General features: G+C 46.6%; 2 protein-coding genes and 1 non-coding gene across 3 annotated transcripts in view; 1 reads left to right on the plus strand and 2 right to left on the minus strand.

Annotated features, from left to right (window-relative positions):
- Positions 1 to 171: 171 nt before the first annotated feature.
- On the minus strand, positions 172 to 6,885 carry TIPIN (TIMELESS interacting protein). The gene is made up of 8 exons (XM_038147331.1): positions 6,366 to 6,885; positions 5,851 to 6,010; positions 5,364 to 5,457; positions 5,064 to 5,139; positions 3,764 to 3,886; positions 3,161 to 3,224; positions 1,093 to 1,290; positions 172 to 797 (listed from the first exon to the last, which is right to left on the minus strand). The coding sequence occupies exons 2-8, from the start codon at positions 5,981 to 5,983 to the stop codon at positions 646 to 648; spliced, it is 840 nt and encodes a 279-aa protein (XP_038003259.1). The 5' UTR covers positions 5,984 to 6,010; positions 6,366 to 6,885; the 3' UTR covers positions 172 to 645.
- LOC119705359 lies at positions 2,178 to 2,312 on the minus strand. The gene has a single exon (XR_005258198.1).
- Positions 6,886 to 12,765: 5,880 nt separating the features above from the next.
- Positions 12,766 to 18,964, plus strand: part of MAP2K1 (mitogen-activated protein kinase kinase 1) — a 33,855-nt gene continuing 27,656 nt past the window's right edge. The window contains exon 1 of the mRNA XM_038146818.1: positions 12,766 to 13,102. Coding sequence (XP_038002746.1) covers positions 13,023 to 13,102 — 80 coding nt within the window. The 5' untranslated portion in view covers positions 12,766 to 13,022. The remainder of the gene's footprint in view (positions 13,103 to 18,964) is intronic.

Raw genomic sequence — 18,964 nt, forward strand, 5'->3', positions numbered from 1 at the left:
TATTAGAAGGGATGATTCCTCTTCATTCCTCAGAAGGGAAAAGCTGTTGTGTAAGGAAAACCAGGACTCTAAGAGGATGAAGCAGAGAAGGAAGGTCTTGTTCCCTGAGGAGAGATGCTTGTCTGGGGAGAGATGGGGAAGTGTGGGAGCCCTGGCAGCCTCATACAAGAATTTCAGGTTTGACTTCTGAAATTTAATAGCTTCTATTTTATATGAAAAATATGTAATAAGTAATGGATAAGCAGTTTAAAAAAATATCCAGTACCCCTGTTAAAAGACCTGTTAAAAAACCCCAAACACACCTTTAATAGCAATTTAATCCGTCAACATCCCAGTTCATTCAGTTTAACATAAACGATAAACTATATTCAAAGTAGGTCCAATAACTCATAAACATTTCCTAAAAAACGTTTTGGGAGGTGGAAAAGATGGCTCAAGTGCAGCTGAAGAACTTTGTTCTGTTTCCTGGTGTACAGAGCTGCTCCCCTGCAGCCTCCAGGGAAGAGTTCTGTCCTTCAGTGATGCCGTGGGAAAGACTTCCCAGAAGCTTCTGGAGTGCCAAGAGCCAGCAACATTTCAGTACAAGGACAGTACTTAAAGCAGGGGGCTCTTTTGGTCGAGGAAGGCATTCATGGTGTGGGGGAGCTACTGCTCTTCCCTGGCACAGCCCAATTCCTCATCTCCATCTTCTGTGGGAGCATCCTTGCCTGCAGGAACCTGAGTGTCTTCAGTAAGGTCAGGGGGATCCTGAGCAACTGGGCTGTCAAACTCCTCTTCTGAGTAACTGCTGGGGAGCTCTGTTGAGAGAAAAAAGAAAAACCATGAGCAGACACCGTTGCTGTGTTTAACTGATGCTTCCATCACCAGAATCCCAGGCTGTGACAAAGGCAGCTCAGAGATAAGAGGCTGAGTTGCATTTCACCAGAGACACAGCTGTCACAGCTTGGTACAACCACCAGGGAGTTTAGCAACAGGAAAACTGTTAAAGTGTGAGAGTTGCACATTGCACCACTTACTAGGAAAGCCATCAGGGCCGTGAGCCAGCAGCTCAGGCCCCTGCCCTCCCTGCTCCCACAGAAACGGGGTCCTTACCCTGGTGCTGGGACTGGCTGAGGCCCTGCAGCCGCGCCTGCCTCCGCTCCAGGGCCAGCTGCCGGTTCTTCTTCATCCGCTCCTGCTGCTCCTCTGTCAGACTCAGCCCAGGCAGGGAATGCAGCTCTTCCGCGCTGCCAGAGTGGGCCTGTGCATCTTCAGCAGCTGCAGCCAGCCCGTTGCTTTCCCCTTCTCCTTCTGGTTAAAAAGGAGGGGTGGCAGGGGAAAGAGGGGCAGAATCAACACTTACAACCAACAGAGATCCACAACACATCAGTCAAGAGAACATCCTGAAAGCATTTCTGTGTTCTACATTTTGTATCGACAGCTGAAGCTCATTCCATAATTTAATTTTAATGGGAAATTTTCTGCCTAGGCCTACATCCCCAATATTCAAAGGGCACAAGTGCTCAGAGCTCACACGCGCAACAATCAATGCCTGAGTGCAGAGGCACAGCTCTGTGTGCTGAGTTAGCAACATCAGCTGTGCTTGAAGGCTCTAAAGGGACAGGAAATCCAGGCAATCCTTAGGGACAGGTAATTTTCTTCCCAACCCTAATCATAAAACACTGTCCTTTACAAAGTGGCAGGAGTCCTACAGGAATTCCAACCTTTCAAGGCCAGGCTGTGTGGCACTAATTGAAGGTGTCCCTGCCCATGGCAGGGGATGGAACAGGATGGGTTTTAAGGTCCCTTCCTACCCACACCAATCCAGGATTCTGTGAATCAGAAGTCTGAACACATACATTGAGTAATCAGTTCTGAATTCAGTGTGCTCTATTACAGAGATATTTACTCATCTGCCAGCACGGAAACGTGCAAACTGGAGGCAGTCCAGCTAGACAAACTTCACCCACCCAGAGAGCAGCAGAGCACCCTTGAAAGAGAGCCCAAGGCCTCTGCAGCACTTTAAGCCAGTGAATAGAAAGGAGAGCTGACAAAAAGGCTGGGTTGTTAATACAACGCCCCAGCCTGAGGTTTTATTTCACACCCCTGAGATGCCTACTCCAGCTCCTCCCTGCAGGCTGCAGCAGCGCCTGTCGCCCAGCTGAGGAGCAGCTCAGCTCCCGGCACGCTGGAAGGGCAGTGTGTGGAACCATCGCACAGCACAATCCCATCGCTCTGCGGACGCTGTCGGCAGGAACCACTCGTGTTGCTGTCCGTGGCTGCTTCTGGCGGCAGCGCAGCTCTCGCTCTGCAGCAGCGGTGAAGGCAGCCACGTGTCACCACTGCCCCAAGGGCACCCAAAGCCCAGGCCAGCTGTTTCCACAAATAACTCATCCACAACACCATTCCCAAGCACTGGCCGGGCTGGAGGCTGCTGTTCACATGGAGACAAATGGGACAATGGGCAGATAATGCTCTCAAGAGAGACTGACAGCAGAAATGCAAAACCCTGCACAGGTCCTTAGGAATGACAGTGAAATTCCCTCCTTTCTGCTGCTGAAGTTTCTTACCAACTACCATGTGAACTCTACCTCCTCTTTAATTAAAAAACTGTTTATGTCTCATTTCTATCTGACTGGAAGAGACTCTTGACTTACACCCTCAGTAAGTGCTGGGTTTTGATCCCAGCAGAGGGAATTCTCCCAGAGCTGCGTGCCAGCTCTGACAGACACAACAGTGCCCCCAGCCTAGCAGGCACTCTGCCTGGGAGGGACACCACCCCTGACTGCACTGCATTCCGCACACAGTCATCAGCGGAGTTTGTGATTCCTGCTTTAACAGGATCCAAGAGCTCTCCACACTGCACTCAGAGTGCAACACAATCCTGTGGGTTCAATAATTGCAGTTTTAGGGGTTTTTTTGAATAATATTTCTAACAATGCTGGTTAATCCCATTTTTCATTTCCTTTCAGCAGACAATGCAATTTTATTTATTTTTACACACATACGTTCAAGTACCAGTTCAGTTGTGTCATCATAAGCCTGGTTTTAAAGCAGAGACCTCTCAACAATTTCTTCTACACTGGAAAAGCCTATCATGATCATTCCCTTCTGGGCAGTAGGAAGGGAAGTAAATAATCTTAAGCATTGAAGAACTGAACAAATAGCAGAGAGAGCATACCTTCATTATATTTGAAGTCTTCATGTAAAATGGGAAGATCAAGTCTAATCCGCTTGAGGCAGGTCTGCAGTGGGACATTAAAAGACTGGTGTTTCATCTGCAGCAAGTTTTTATGTTCCACTTTGGGAGCAGGGGAAAACCACAGCAATTTTACACTTTATTACTCTGAAAAAATGTTCTCACTTCGTGTCCCTTTGACACACAGACCTTCAATGCTGTGATCATCTTTCCAGTCCTTCATCTATCACCCAGCCAGGTGAAGCTGAATTCTTTATCAGTCTTCTTTTGCAGGTTCAAACATTAAAAATCAACCACACAAAACCCAAAACCTAAACCAGTTCCAGCTGGTTAAGCAACTTGCTGTGGTTAAAGATGGCCTGAAAATGCTGAAGCCAATTCTCTGGAGGATTATTTCAAATAAAGAAAGGTTGTATCTGAATATAAACATAAATACCATACAAAGCTCTAAACTGAGAGAAATTTATTTAAATAACATTATACTTCTGAGCAGTATGCACAACCCAAGTCTTCTTTTGCTGCATAACTGATCCCCTAAACCTGCTTCTTGCACCACACCATGAAAAGGAGCTGACAAATACATACCTGAACTTCCTTTTTGTTTCCCAAAGACTCCACTACGTCAATAAAATCCTCGAACTGCAGCTGTGGGAACAGTCTGTGAGCCCAGTGCTCCATATGCTGTATCAGTGTCTTCAGGTCCTCTGCCTGGAGCAGGAAAGACAACACCCAGCTGCTACCGCTGACAGAGAAGGGAGACTGCAGACTGCAGAGGGAAATGGGACAGCAATTCCTGAACACAGGGAGCACCTGCAGCTTGCCAGTCTCTGCAAAATGTCAGCAGTACCAACGTGAGGGCAACCTTCCCTTCCTCCTGCCACAATGCAGTGTCAGTGCAAGCTCAGGCTGTGAGAACAGCACTGTCACAAGTTCAGGGGAGCATCTGCATATCCTGAAGTATTGTCCTTAAACAATCAGGCTGAACTCAGGCCGAAATAAATCCACAGGGGCACAGCTGGCATTGATCCTGATGTTCAGAATGCAGATACATCAAATTAGGCTGATCTAGGAAAGGTTTTTGCACCTTTCAGCACTACTGCCCAGCTCCTCTGTGCTCCACTGGTAATGAGAACACATAAACCAGAGCTGCACAGGGGTCCTTGCCAGTGCGCCAGGAGAATCATGGAACTGTTTGGGTTGGAAAAGTCCTTGAAGATCACAGAGTCCAGCCACTCCCCCAGCACTGCCAAAGCCACCACTAAAACATGTCCCCAGCTGTCACATTTGAATGTCTTTTAAATCCCTCTGGAGATGACGGCTCCACAGCAGAGGCTGTCCAGGGCTGGACAACACTCCTGGTGGAGAAGATTCCCCTAGGAACCTAAACCTCCCCTGGCACAACCTGAGGCTGTTTCCTCTTGTCCTGTTGTTTGTTACCTGGGAGAAGAGACCAACCCTCCCCTGACTACAACCAACTCTACAATGAAATGTAAAGGAAAATAAGCTCTGCATGTTGAAGTGCACCCAAAACAATAAGAAAGCTCGCAGAGAAAGTCCTGCTTTCTCTTTGCTCAAGTGCTATGTCACACTTTAAAAAAAAACCTGGGATTCAAAACCCTGCTTGTATGGACAATACAAGAGTCACAGATGGGATATTCTGCTTCTAGAGTTGAGGAAAAGAATTTTATGATCAAAATACGGATTTTGTTAAAGCATTTCATGTTTGTTTTAAAATTTGCAGCTCCAAACTCCATCAGGGCTTGTCAGTTACTGCTGGGAAGCTGGCTAGCAAGAGTACTATCAATGCTCCCCATATCAGATGGGCAGCACTGGCAAATGTACATTCACCTCCCAGGAAACAAAACCCAGGCTCACCAGCTCTTACCTCGTGCCCTTTGCCCTTGAACTTGACGTTGTCAAACATGTGTCTCAGAGCTGGGAGCCCTCTTTCTGAAATTAACCTGGGAATAGGAAATTGGGGAGTTATTTGAAAATCACTTTCTTCTTTCAATTAACAAGTTAAAAAACAAACAAAGAAAAAACTCTCACATTGTAACAGCCTAAAGCTTGGATTCTTTCTGTTAATTATAAAGAACTCACACCAGTTTTAGAGGTACCTTGATCATTTTCTCCCACAGCCCTACATCAAACTCAGCACACAAAGAAATATTCTGTATAAAGTTACCTTTGGGCATCTAATTTAGGCCTTGGTCTTTTAACTGCCTTCTGTGTGGTCACAGCAGAATCCTTTGTTTGGGACTGCTGGTTTCCATCTGGATCTGGGGAAGACAACAGCATTGTTGAAGTATTCAAAGCAATTGCTGTACATTTTAAGTTTCTACTTGTATTTCTGATAAGTGCATTGAGAGCACATCCAACACTCTTATCTCTTCTAAAAGCCAAGTCATAAAGAGTAACTACAGATCATCGCTGTGTAATTATTTGCATCAACATTTTGTCAGAAGAGCTTGTGTTTTATAAAGATTCTTTTGTGCACATATTTTCATGGATTCTACAAAAATAAACTTTTCCCACAAGCTGGAAAGCATCGCGTGATGAACAATTTAAGTTTACAGTTTGTTTTCTGCCTATTTTTAGGCACTGAAATCCAACACCACTAATTTGCATTGCACAGCATTAAAATGGGATTTTTAGGGGTCTCGGGTGCTCACCTCCATTAGCCTGAGCCCATTCTGCATCGTCTCTTCCTGGAGAGGCAGGAGGTGGAAGAGGTGGGAATGTTTCATCTTCTGTGTTCTCATAATCAGGAAGATCAAACAAGTTGTTCTCTAAAGGATCTAGCATTGCCACAAAGAGCCCTTTTTTCCCCTCCTGCAGAAAACAACACAACATTTAAAGAGAAGCAGCGAGGCTGCCACAGAAGCAGACAAACGTCAATTATATACAATATTTACAGCTTTTTCAGGAAAGATCTGCCAACCAGATCATCATACAAATCAAACAGCAGATACCATACACAGGATAACACAACCCAGCCTCGCTGAGCCGAATAAAACAAGGGTTTGTGATGTTCCAACTCGTCAAAGTTACTTGGGAGTGGCAGGAATTAACCAAAATAAGTGGATTCCTGACCGCAGCGCTTATCCACGGAGCCGCGTGCCGCTCACATCCCCCACCAAAGCCTCGGGCGTGGAGCGGCAACTCCCCAAATTTACAGCGCGCTCACCCACTCCGAAACGCGGTCTGGAGGAGGAGGAGGCCGCTTTCCGGCTCCTCAGTGAAGCTGACCCGGAGCCGGCCGGAGCGGGCTGGGCTGAGGCGGTGCAGGCTCTGTTCCCCTGCTTCAGGAGCGCTCTCCGGGGCTGGGCTGGGCTGGGCTGAGGCGGTGCAGGCTCTGTTCCCCTGCTTCAGGAGCGCTCTCCGGGGCTGGGCTGGGCTGGGCTGAGGCGGTGCAGGCTCTGTTCCCCTGCTTCAGGAGCGCTCTCTGGAGCGGGGCTGGGCTGGGCTGAGGCGGTGCAGCCCAGGCTCTGTTGCTGTTTCAGGAGCGCTCTCCGGAGCGGGGCTGGGCTGGGCTGAGGCGGTGCAGCCCAGGCTCTGTAGCTGTTTCGGGAGCGCTCTCTGGAGCGGGGCTGGGCCGGGCTGGGCTGAGGCAGCCCAGGCTCTGTCGCTGTTTCGGGAGCGGCTCCGCAGCGGCTCCCGCCGCGAGCGATCGCGGGCCGGGCTGAGGGGCCGGGGCCGCCCCCCGCGCGCCGGGTCCCGCGAGAGCCCCGACTCTCGCGAGCTCCCGAAGGCGGCGGCTCAGGGGCTTTGGCGCCAAAACGCAGTGGGCGGGGCGAGGCGGCTGAGGCGATAGTCCCGGGACTATGGAGTCCGGGAATGCTCAGAGTGGGAAAGGACGTTACAGTCATCTCATTCGCATTCCAACCCCTCTGCTCTCGGCAGGGACACCTTCCACTATCCCAGTTTTCTCCAAGCTTGTCTAACCTGGCTTTGGACACTCAGGGATGGAACAGCTGCTCTGAGCAACCTGGCTGCATGGTTGCACCAGCATCACAAAGAGGAGTTTCATCCTAATATCCCAGAATGTCATCCTAATAGCCCACCTAAACCTACTCTGTCGGCTTGAAGCCATTGCCCCTCATCCTGTCTCTCCAGATCCTTGTAGATTGTCACTCTCCATCCTCCCTGTAAGATCCCCTCATGAACTGGAAGGGCACAGGTCACCCCAAAGTTGCTCCAGGCTGAACAATCCCAGCTGTCTCAGCTTTTCCCCACAGGAGATGTGCTCCATCCCCTTGATCATCCCGGTGCCTCCTCTGGACTCTCTCCCCTTCCTGTGCTGGGCCTCAAGGTGGGGCAGCTCTGTAGGTGAGGTCTCACCTGGGCAGGGCACAGTGGCAGAATTCCCCCTGAGCTGGTGCCCACGCTGTGGGATCAGCCCAGGACACACTTGGCTTTCTGGGCTGCCACTGCACATGGCTGGGCATGTCCAATGTCCCACCCACCAGCACCTCCAGCTGCCTGTAGTGTCACCTTGTCAGGGAAAACATGCTGGGGATTAGCGTTTAATTTGAAATATCCAATGTTGCAAAGACACGATGAGTCACCTCCAGAAACGGGATTGAAAATTGTTGAGCTCCTGTCACTTCACTGAATCCCAGAATCCCTGAGGTAGGAAAAGACCTCCAAGACCATTGAGTCCAACCTGTGACCGATCCCCATCTTGTCCCCAGCCCAGAGCCCTGAGTGCCACCTCCAGGAATTCCTGGGACACCTCCAGGGATGGGCACTCCAAACCTCCCTGGGCAGCCCTTTCCAAGGCCTGAGCACCCTTTCCATGGGGAAATCCCTGCTGCTGTCCAACCTGAGTCTCCCCTGGTGCAGCTCAAGACGATGTCCTCCTCCTGTCCCCGTTCCCTGGAGCAGAGCCTCCCCCGGCTGTCCCCTCCTGGCAGGAGCTGTGCAGAGCCACAGGGTCCCCCCGAGCCTCCTTTGCTCCAGGCTGAGCCCCTTTCCTGCTCCCTCAGCCCCTCCTGGGGCTCCAGCCCCTTCCCAGCTCCGCTCCCCTCCTGGTGTCTGGGTTTGAAAAGCCAGGTGTCTGCTAAGGAAGGCAGGAGCCTCTCTTGAAATGGAAAATGCAAACCCCCTCCCTTCGGATTATTATAATTTTGAAATTAAGGGGCAAAGATATGGGAGTAGGAGTAACAATTCTTTATTAGGGAAAATAAAAATGCAGTAATGCAAAACAACACTGCCCCGCTCCTGTGGCCACACTGCTCCCAGTGCAGGTCAGGGATTCCCACCCTGGCTCACACCAGGACCAGGACACCAAGCCATCCTGAGATGTTCTCCAGACAAAGCCTTCTGGGAATTGACAACTGAACAGTTTGCAGTTGTCCAGGCTGGAATAAATATGCCGAGCCCTCAGAGGTTTGGCAGCTGTGCACATAAAATGCCATGTAAGGATTTGGGCTGCAGGGACAACAGGAGAGGCTCCAGGCTCCTGTCTCCAAAGCACTTGGAGCCGTAAATTGTTCTCATATTTTTACAGCTCAGTCCATAGAAGCATATCTGACTTAAATTATAGTCTCTTTTTTGTTTAAACAAAACTATATAAATTAATGTAAAATATTAATCCATTAAAGGAATTGGTTTTCCCTTATTTCTCTATAAATTCAAATTTGACATACAATGTTTCTGGTAACTTAATGTATTCCTTCTAGTACAACAAAATCAATTGCAGTTACTTTCTGGTTAAAATTCTTTTAGCAGTTAATGTTTAAAATGTGTATTCACAATTGCAGCATCTTTTATAATCAAGAATATATTAAATATAGGGAGAACACACTAATGGATTTTTTAGCACTGAATCAATTAATCTTATCTTTTTAGATATGGCCAATTTCTTCAATCGATTGAGGCAGCTGAAGTATGAAAATTAACACAGAGATTTAATAATAATCATAGATCAAGTACTGCTAATTTCCAGCCAAAATATTGTCATTGTCATATAAAATTACTGAAAATCAAATATCTACATGATGAGCTCTTTGCATTGAAAATAATAGTCGCTCTTTGTACTGAAAAATCCTTACCAACAAAAAAAAAAAAATCAGAAGATCACTTACAATCTCTGCAGAGGACACAGGGTTATAAAACCCACCATATTTATGCGACTTTGATTAATCAATATTTTTGAAGAGTGTTTAATTAGAATCTGGACTTGATGACCTAGGTGGTTCTTTCCAGTCCTGTGTTCCTAATTAAATAAAAAGCAAATGCTGGCAGGCATTGATTATTGGTTTTCCTCAGGAAATGAATAACCAGCCACATGCTGCTAAAATAATAAGTCAGGAAAAAACAAACAAAACACCCCCCACAGGTTGTCTCCATTCTAGAAAACACTTCTGGTTTCTAGTTTAGGTGAAAGGGAAATATTAGTGCTTGTTTCTGTTTGATTACTGTATTTTCATTAGAAAAACTGCAGAAAATTAGCACCTTATTTTATATTTCAGTCTCATTTCCTGCTTTGTTACACGTAATATACAGCAAAGCAAATCTGTCAAATGGATAATTGCCTGCTTCCACGCTTGAAGGGGTTTATTCCTAAGGGAGCAGAATTTGCTCAGCAAAAAAACCTTCAAATATTGTGTTGGCAAAGCTGTTCATGCCATAAACCCTCAGCACAACTGTTCCCCTCGTATCTGTATTAATGGGAAGTCACATCCTAAGGATTAAGCAAATCTCAGTTATTTGTAACTTATACTTATTTACATTTATACCTTGCTGATCTAATCTAAATTTGATACTCTGCCGCCACCTTAAACGGTAATTTCTAAGCTTTTAGTATATCACAAAGCATTCAAATTTTGCTGTGATCCACAGGGCTCTTTTAAATCTGTGTTTCTTGAGGAAAATAAGGTGCAAGGCAGGTGTGATCTCTGTCAGGCTCTCTGTCAGCTCTCTTCAAATAATTTTTGATCCTCTTGGCCAATTTTATTAAATTTTCAACCAGACTTCCTAAATTCCATTGCTTTATGGGATTAATTATTTCCCTAACTTGCTTTGCTAACCACTAAATAGATTAAGAAGTGTTAAATCTTGCAAATAGAAGTTTGTGTGCACATGTTTTGGCAGTAAAATATGCAGCTCTGAGTGGCAATTGAGTTTGAAAAGTTGGCTTAATTTAGATGCAGTTAATCTATATATTAATTGTGATTTTTCTTTTCATGCAAGAAATTAGGCAAATTTTTGGTTTCTATAAGGGGAAAAAAGTGGTAATGAAGACAAGCTTCTTTGTTCCACTTCTCTTTTCAGAGACAAATTATTTCTATTTTTCCAAGCAGTGGTGAAATCAATAAATTAAAAAGTCTCCCTGCTCAGAAGCCTCTCTCTGAAATGACAGTGCCTTCTCTTTTTTCTTCATCTTTTCCTCTGTGATTCACCTCCAGAAACACTTGTTTGTACAGCAAAACACAGTTCCTTCCACGGAGAATAGTCAAATTTCCAAAATGTGTTCTGTTTCGGCTGGGGAAATGCACTTAATTTTTAGTAATTAATGCCCTGAATTTTTAGTAACTCATGCCTCTGTACTTGTTTTACAGACAACAGTACAGAAGTTATTTCTGCAGTGGCATCAATCCATATGCCCTTGAATTTATTTCTAGATACAGTGAATCCAAGATATTTTTGGGTTTTGTGCTTTGGTCAAAAGGATTTGAAAAGAGATTGATGAAACCAGTAATTTCACAGTCCAGTGTTCTCAGTGCAAGGATAAAACACTCCAGAGGAGGGAGCTGTCCCTTAATATCTCGAATTGGAAGGAGGGACCATGCCTTTAATGGCAAAGCTGTGAAAAAAAAAATATTTTTTTTTACTTTAGAGATGGATAAGATGATAGGAACTCTTCAGCATTTTTGCATTATATATGGGGAACCTTGTTCACCATTACAGTTTCCTGTAAAAACTTTAATGATGACTTCGATTAAAATATAATTGTACTTTTGCAAACCACAAAAATTGAAATCATACAGAATTCTGGCTGGTTCTTTATCCACAGTATTCACTGCAGAAATTTTGTTATGGAATTAATTCTGCACTTCTTCTGGTGTCTGAGTAAGCTCACTGGAGTATAAAACCTGTCCACTGTTGGAAAAATGTTATTCATTCAGTAGTGTGTTCACATGTCTTGTATATGAAAAAGACCATTAGGGAATCTCAGGAAAAAATGGAACTGCCAAAGAAACTGATTTTTCACTCTTTTACCAATATCAAGGCACTACCTCCACCTCAGTGCTGAGTTCCTTGGTGCTGCTTCACTTCTTGGCTCACGTGTGTCTGTGAGAGGTTTCATTTATCACTTAAGCAAAATTATGAGTAACTGCAGAGTCTTTTCTGCTCCGTGTGTCGTGTTTGTTGACAGATGGAGCGCCGTGTGGTACAGAAATGTACAGCAGCAAGAGAAAGAATTTCTCAGCTGTGTCAGAAATCAGAACAAATCTGTAAGCCCTTCTCACTGTGTAACTCCCACAGGCCTTAATAGAGTTTTCAGCTGACTTCTGCTGGATTCAGACAATGAGGAATTAATCTTACAAAGCAACTCAAACTTTGCTAAAGTTCCTTACAGATCTCAGCAGCAGAGGCAAGATTGTAGTGTCACTCTGTTCACGGAAGTGAAATGCATGGAACTCCTTTTATCTCCTGAATCTTATCATACGATTAGAGTATGTGTCACAGTTACTGCACATGTGTCCAGACTGGCTTTGCTATCCAAACAGGGCCATTGAGTGCTCTAATATTCCATATCCTGCCCCTGAACCCCCTGCAAGACCAAACAGAAACCACAGCCCAATAACAGAACCTTTACATTCCAGTTCTCCCTGGTGGAGAGAGAACTGCTGTGGAAGAACACGTTCCACTGACCATCGCAAGGATATATGTATTGCTCTCAAAGCAGCTTTGCTACCCCAGCAGGGCCCACTGGAGCACAGACGCGCAGTTGTCCTGCTGGGGGTGACATGCCTGCTGGCCGGTGGCTGGTGACAGCCCCACGCGTCCTGGGCTGAGTGACCCGCGCCGTCCCAGGTCCAGCCCATGGCACAGGACATCTTTGTCCTGCCTCTCTGCCTTGCTTCTCCTCCGGATCCCTCTGCTCCCACTGCTTGTAACACTGCAGGTCGCACACCCTTTAGTATTAAGTGGCAGATCCTTTAAAAAAAAAAATCAGTCCTTTATTGATTTGTGGAAGCAAGTCGATGTTAAAGCAAGGCTCTGTTTAAGTCACCATAGACTAGTTGGGTTGGAAGGGACCTTAAAGCCCATCCAGTGCCACTCCCTGCCATGGGCAGAGACACCTTCCACTGTCCCAGGGCGCCCTAAGCCCTGTCCAGCCTGGCCTCGGACACTTCCAAGGGATGGGGCAGCCCCAGCTCCTGTGAGCAGCCTGTGCCAGGCCTGCCCACGCTGCCCGGGCAGGATTATTGCCGCTGTGGCCGCCGACGCTGGGGCAGGGCAGGCTCGGGGCAGGCTGAGGGCAGCAGCGCTCTGAGGGCAGCAGCGCTCTGAGGGCAGCGCTTCCCGCGGCCTCGCTCCCCGCCGTGCGCGTGCGCGCGCTCCCCGCGCCTGCGCGCGGCGGGTGCGGGCGGCGCGCGCCGGCGCGGTCCCGGCCGGGCACATCCCGATCCCGGGCAGTGCCCGCCGGAGCTCGGAGCGCTCGGAGCGGGGTCCGGCAGCCGCACGGCCACCTGCCCGCAGCCCGCGGGGGCACCGCCGCCAAGGGCAGCTCCCCGCCCGGTTTGCCTCGCCGCAGGAAGTCCCTCGGACCTGTCCGAAGTGGGGCCGCGGCCGCTCCGTCCGCTCCCCTGCGCGCCGTGTGCGGGCGAAGATGCCGAAGAAGAAGCCCGGGCCGATCCAGCTGAACCCCGCTCCGGATGGATCCGCCGTGAACGGGACCAGCTCTGCGGAGTGAGTGCTGGCGGGGCGGGGTGCGGGCCGGCCCGGGCCGGGCGCTGTCCGCGGGGTGCGGTGCTCCCGAGCCCGCCCTGCCCCGCACGCCCCGGCCCGGCTGCCGCGGGCACCGCGGGCGGGACTCCCCGGTACCCCAGGGCGGGGGATGCTCGCCGTGCCCTCCGCGGAGTGAGGGTGTGCTGCCTTCGGCGATAAACAAACTTCTGTCACATAGGCGAGGGGAAAAAAACCTGGTGAAAAAATAGGGGGAAACTTGTGTAAGTCCTTCCTCCTAGTCCGTAATGGTGTCTGCTGGGTTCTTAGCTTATATAATTACCTAGTAATGCCAAATTACACGTTTGCGATGGCATATTTCATAAACGTTGTGTGTGGGAGAATTTGTACTGGAACCCGCAGATTTGTGGAAAAGGTGTTTTGTTTTGTTTAGCCTCGTCCTCGGCTTTAACCCAAACAATCGTTAGTTTGAGCAGATCTGTTTGTCACTAATTGACATGTTGTGCTGGCTACGGCAGGAGTGTGTGTGGAGGAACAGCTTCGGAGCTCCTCTGTGGGCAACACAAACATGACACTGTAAATGTGTAAATGAGCTAATCACGGGGACGCTTCTGGGGGAAAAAATACTGAATATTGGATGGTTACATGGTGGTGCTGGTGAAGCCTCCTGGTGTTGCACGTTTCTCACGGATGTGGGTGGCCTCGGTCAGGCACACACAGCACCGGCACCGCCAAATGATGAAATGTTACAGCAGGTTTTCATTTGAGGTTCACGGGTCAATGTTCACACCTTGATTTTTAGACAGTGGTGTCGGGCTAGCCCTTCGGTGAGCCTTGAAACAAAGGTGTGTCTTGGAGGAGCAGATTCCTGCCCCTGTATGGTCAGTTCGGTCCTCTCGCTGCGATGTGCTGCTGTACCGCGGTGACACAGAGGATGTGAGGCAGCCTTGCAGTGACATGTGCGAGTCTTGGGCTTTAAAGTGCTCTGTGTTCATCAGTGCCACGTTTTCACACAGGCTCAGATCTCCTTTAACCACCCAAACATCTAAAAAAAAATCAAACAACCAAAACCAAATCAACCGCAAAAGAAATGTAACCCTGAAACCAAGCAAACACCTCCCGAAAAATAAAAAATTCAGCATCTAGCAGCTCCAGCTGTGACATTTCTAGCAAACTCTTTTGATGATTAACTGAGCGATGAGCTGTTTAAAAACTGTTCTTTGGCAGGAGTTACTGATTGTATCTAAGCATTATGATCTAAATATTACAGAGGTTTTGTTCTGGATTGACAGGGGGAAAAATACTGTGTTTTTTATACTTGCTTGGGTAGCACTTTCCAGTCGATTTTCTCAAGGCAGTTGGGAATATGTTGATTTAGTCTTCAGGGATCTCTGTGCATTTTAGTCTTGTTCTACAGAATGAATCTGATACACCAATCACTTGCTGCTTGTGGTACCTGATGTAAATCACCTTGCTCCCAATATACTCAATATCATATCTCTTCCCACAAGAGGTGTCATTAATTTTAAATTGCTTTTACATGTATGGTACTCATTTACTTGTTGGAAGCCTTTGGAGACTCCTGGGAGTGCTGGGTCTTTTCTGCACTGATGAACTGCCTTGCTTCATTTTCTGCTCCGTGTGTTGATTTGGCTGGGGTTTGTGTGTGTGTCCCCAGACTTGTGATCTGTGTCACACACAGGACCTTATACCCAGCTTTTGCCAGGCTTAGAGGTGTCCAGTATTTTTAAAAGAAGTAGCTTAGTGAAAGTAAATTCAGCAACCAGTTGTCCTATATACAGCCAGGATTAATTAATGGTGGAAATATCCCCTCATCCTGCTAATTTTAAGCCCTCATTGGGAAAGATTTCAAATAGCAAAGAACAGTTGCATCAGAATTTAAAAATGGTTTTGGAATTGAGTTGAAAACAGTTTTGTTTTTCATTTCCTTAATCTGTAAGGTTGTTTGTTTTCCTCCCCGAGCCTGCCCTGGGTTTTTTCCCCCTTTGGTCACTGCCTGAATTCCTCAGTCAGGTGTTTGTGAGGCTGTTGTGCATGCCGTGCATCCCTGCGCTGCCATATTAACACTTCCTAAAGCCCCGAGCCTGCACTCATGGAATTTTGGCTATGTGAGGCTCTGGTTACTGGTTACATACACAAACCTGTCCCTCTCCAAACGCCTCCCTGCTCCTCAGACGCGGCAAAGCTCCGAAGGAGCTCGAGGACTTGGCAAGGCAAAAAGGCAGATTCCGAGCGAGGCGATGAATTCCTGTCTGTGAGTGCACCGAGGACCCGAGCATCCCGAGGGAAGGAAGTTCTTCAGGCCCAAAGGGGATCCTGGCGCCGGCCCAGACGGATGTGCAGGGCCTGGGGAGCTGTGTGCAGGAATTCCGAGACTCTCTCTGTCACGGGGGGAAGGTTCTGTAACTCATTAATGCTTTTAGGAATGAGCGCTTCTGACACCGTGACTTCCTGGCAGAAAGGAAGGGGAAAGGGAGGAAATGAAAGAAGGGGCTGGATGATTCAGGATGTCCTGCTTTGCATTTGTGTCCTGTCCTCTGTCTTCATCCTTATTTGGTGATGGGAGCTCATTGACTGGAGCAAGGGAAAGCTTATTATAGCACGTGGTGTGGGGCTTTAGGAGTATGCAGGAGGCCTGGGTCTCACGTGCCTGGCTCTTTCTTCTTTTTTCCTTTCTTTTTCTCTTTTTTTATCCCTCTTTCGCCTGGCAAGGTAGTATAAAGGGGAGTTAGCGCTCTTACAGTTTAAATACCTCTATCCCAAATATTTAAATGAAAATTTTACAATCTTTCCCTCTGACAGCAGATTTTGTTACTTGTAGCTATTACTTAACCACAACATCCCGTACCAATAATTTTTCTCGAGGGCCTTCCCAATCCCTGGCTCTGCCCGGTTGGACAATAGAGACAACTTCATGAAAGGTTTTCCTGTGCCCCGAGCTTCACTTCTGCTTTTGACACTTCCCGCGGAGCCACGGTTGCACGGCGAGGGCTGAACCTTTCTGCTGCTCTGAGCTGCCTCAGCTCCTCAGGCTGAAACCAAGATGACACTGGCCAGCTGCAGATTTAATTTCATTCCTTGGAGCTGCACAGATATAATTGTGCAAAGCTTCTGCAGGGAAAGGAAAAAAACCCGACCGAGCAAACCTGAATGAAAATTAATTGAAGGAAAACTGTTCTGGCTGAATGTTTAGGGTCTTAATAGCCAAAAGAAACAATAACAAATCTTCAATTTATGGATTTATGTTCCTTTCAAACTTCTAACTCTCTGTTGCTTTCACTCTCTGACAGTTTTCAACCAATTTTTGTTTCTCTAAAGCCAACCCAGCCTCAGAACGTGAAGTAGGAAAAAAAAAAGCAGGTTTTGAGATAATGCCACTTTCTGTATAAGTTTTGTGTTCATATGAGAAGAAAGGTGCTTAATGACGTTCTTTAATTGCATCTTCGAAATAAAAAAAAGTCAGAGAGAAGGGTCAAACTAACTGCTCTGAAACCTGACTTTTTACCTTGTCTCAAGAAATCCAAACAGCTTTCCCAGCTCTGGTGTTAAAATATAAACCTTCCAAAAGTGCCTGGGATTTGATTAAATACAAAAATGAACACAATTCTTCTTAAAAATTGAGTGCACTGACTTTTATGTATTTTATGAGCTTTGACACGATGGGATTGAAGAGTATTTTTTTTTTCAAAATATAACTCTGCATGTGTTTTAGCAACAACTGGTGTCTCCCAAATCAAGCCTGAGCTGTGACCTCTGCAAATCTCAGATGTGAAATATCACAAGCTACAGTAGGAGGTTTGTGTTTAATTAGATAAAAATGTGAGCAAAAAAAAAGTAGACAACAGAATTTGCATCTTCTCTGATGTGCTGAAAAGAAATGGGCCCTTGAGAGGGGTTTAAGATGCTGTCCATAGGTCTCTTTCACCTTAGGAACTGTATTTCTTTTTAAAAAAGGAAGAAAATCCAAAGCAAACTGTGAGTAGAACCAAGTCACCAGGCACAATGTGGTTTTTCAGGGTTTTCTCTTTTTAAAGCCTTAATTATAGCAAATCTGTGCCTTAGAACTGTTCAAGCCAGAGAGTAATTTTGTAAAAATGGGTGACTGCAAATTCCAGTCATAGTTTGAGTATTAATTAATCAGCCTTTTCTTATTGCTGCTGTTTATTCTGGTTAAATTGCGTTTAAGGAGGTCCCTGAATGGCTGCTGCAACTCCCTGTGCTTGCTTGGCAAAGAAAAGTTTGGGGATTGTGCAGAAATGGTTTGCACTTCAATATATATTACAATTTGCGAAGTAAACAGTTGCTCACTTGTTGTGCTTCCTGCAGTTGTGGTGGTTTTCAGTGTCTTTCTCGAGAGAGCTTCGGTTTGGGTTTTTAGGAGCAGAGGGGCAGGCTGTGTCCCATCAGAGAAATGGGGCTTTAGGGCTTTGGGTTTGGGCTTTTGGGCTTTAAGTTCCCACTGTGGGCTCTTTCCCAGTGGATCCTGTTCCAAGAGGATTTGTCCCCCATGGAATAGGTTTTTTATCAGTTTCTTGGATGTGAGATTAGATAAAAGGAAAGGAAGATTTTCACAGAGTTATTCACTTTCATGCTGGAAGGGTCATTTCTGCCTTGCTTTCTGGGGGGATTTTTTTATTTGGGGTTTTTTTCCCCTTTGGAATTCCTTGGACATCAGGGGAGCTTTTTTGCCTGTGTGCAGTGTTCTGGAAGATTAGACCCTGGAATTTTATGACTGATCTGGTTGGATTGCCGTTGCATGCAATATACATGTAGAATTACTGCAAGCTTTTAAATATTAAAAAAGAAAAAAAAAGGAGAGAAACCTTTTTTTTTTTTTAATCCCCTACTAATGAAGGATTAATCAAACTTCCAAATGTGAAATGAGAGAGTGCATTTTAAATTAAAATATCCTCATGCACAGCTTTCTCTTTTAATGTGCTTGAGCCTGGCATTGTCCTTCACTGAATTAGAAATACCATTTTAATGTTATTTAAGAACACTAACAGAACATGTGATCTGTTATAATAAAATAATGAAAAGTCAGAGCCTGCAGCACCTCACGGACTTGTGCTGAAAAAAATTCTGACTAAGTGTACACCAGAAATTAATGAATTGAGGGGCACACTGACCTGGGCAGCTCTTGCTGGCTGAAGGCAGCTTTTTGTTGACAATTTTGGATGTAGGAAGGATTTTAAGACATTTAATACGGTCTTGTTATATTCTGACAGTCATATTTAAGCATAATGATGGTAATGGAGGAATTCTTTAGTTTGTATGAAGCTTAAAAAGCTTCAATTGGTTTAGGGGAGTTAAAAACTGGGGGTAAAAATAAACATTGCTGAGGAAATGTGAGGAGGATAAGTGGTGAGGGAAGTGCAGCTGTGCTCTGGATCCAGCTGCTTTTCTTGTCCTTACAGGGAGGCTGCAGAGGTGTGATTTCACAACACAGCTTGTGCAAGATCCTGCTCCTTCTGCAGTCTCTCCCCTCCTGGCTGAGAGCTCAGAGCCCACCAGGGGAGCCCTGAGGAGTTCTCAGAGCTCTGCCCACCAGCACTGGGGTAGCCACAGGGTCAGGGAAACAATCCCACTGGAAATGGGCTTTAATTTGGAAATGGGTTACTTGGGAATGAGAGCCTTGGGGCAGAATGAGACCATCCCCTCCTGCCTTGGCTGGGTGAGTGACAGAGCACAGGGAGATGCTGGAATTCAGAAATTACAGCAATTCCTGACTAGCACAGATTCTAATGGAGTAATCGCAGGTCTCTGTCTCAAGAACAAATCTCCTGCCAGACCTTCCAGTGCTAGCTCACAGCAAGAAAAAGGGATTGAGAGGGTCTGGGTAAA

The sequence above is a fragment of the Motacilla alba genome, chromosome 10, assembly GCF_015832195.1.
Source record: "Motacilla alba alba isolate MOTALB_02 chromosome 10, Motacilla_alba_V1.0_pri, whole genome shotgun sequence".
Lineage (NCBI taxonomy): Eukaryota > Metazoa > Chordata > Aves > Passeriformes > Motacillidae > Motacilla > Motacilla alba.

What these genes read in the sequence shown, in the direction of transcription:
- TIPIN (XM_038147331.1), bottom strand. Translation starts at nt 5,983, where the DNA reads ATGCTAGATCCTTTAGAGAACAACTTGTTTGATCTTCCTGATTATGAG. An exon ending in CCTAAATTAGATGCCCAAAG is followed by an intron (nt 5,140 to 5,363) that starts GTAACTTTATAC and finishes TCCTATTCCCAG; the next exon opens with GTTAATTTCAGAAAGAGGGC. An exon ending in TCAAGGGCAAAGGGCACGAG is followed by an intron (nt 3,887 to 5,063) that starts GTAAGAGCTGGT and finishes TTCCTGCTCCAG; the next exon opens with GCAGAGGACCTGAAGACACT.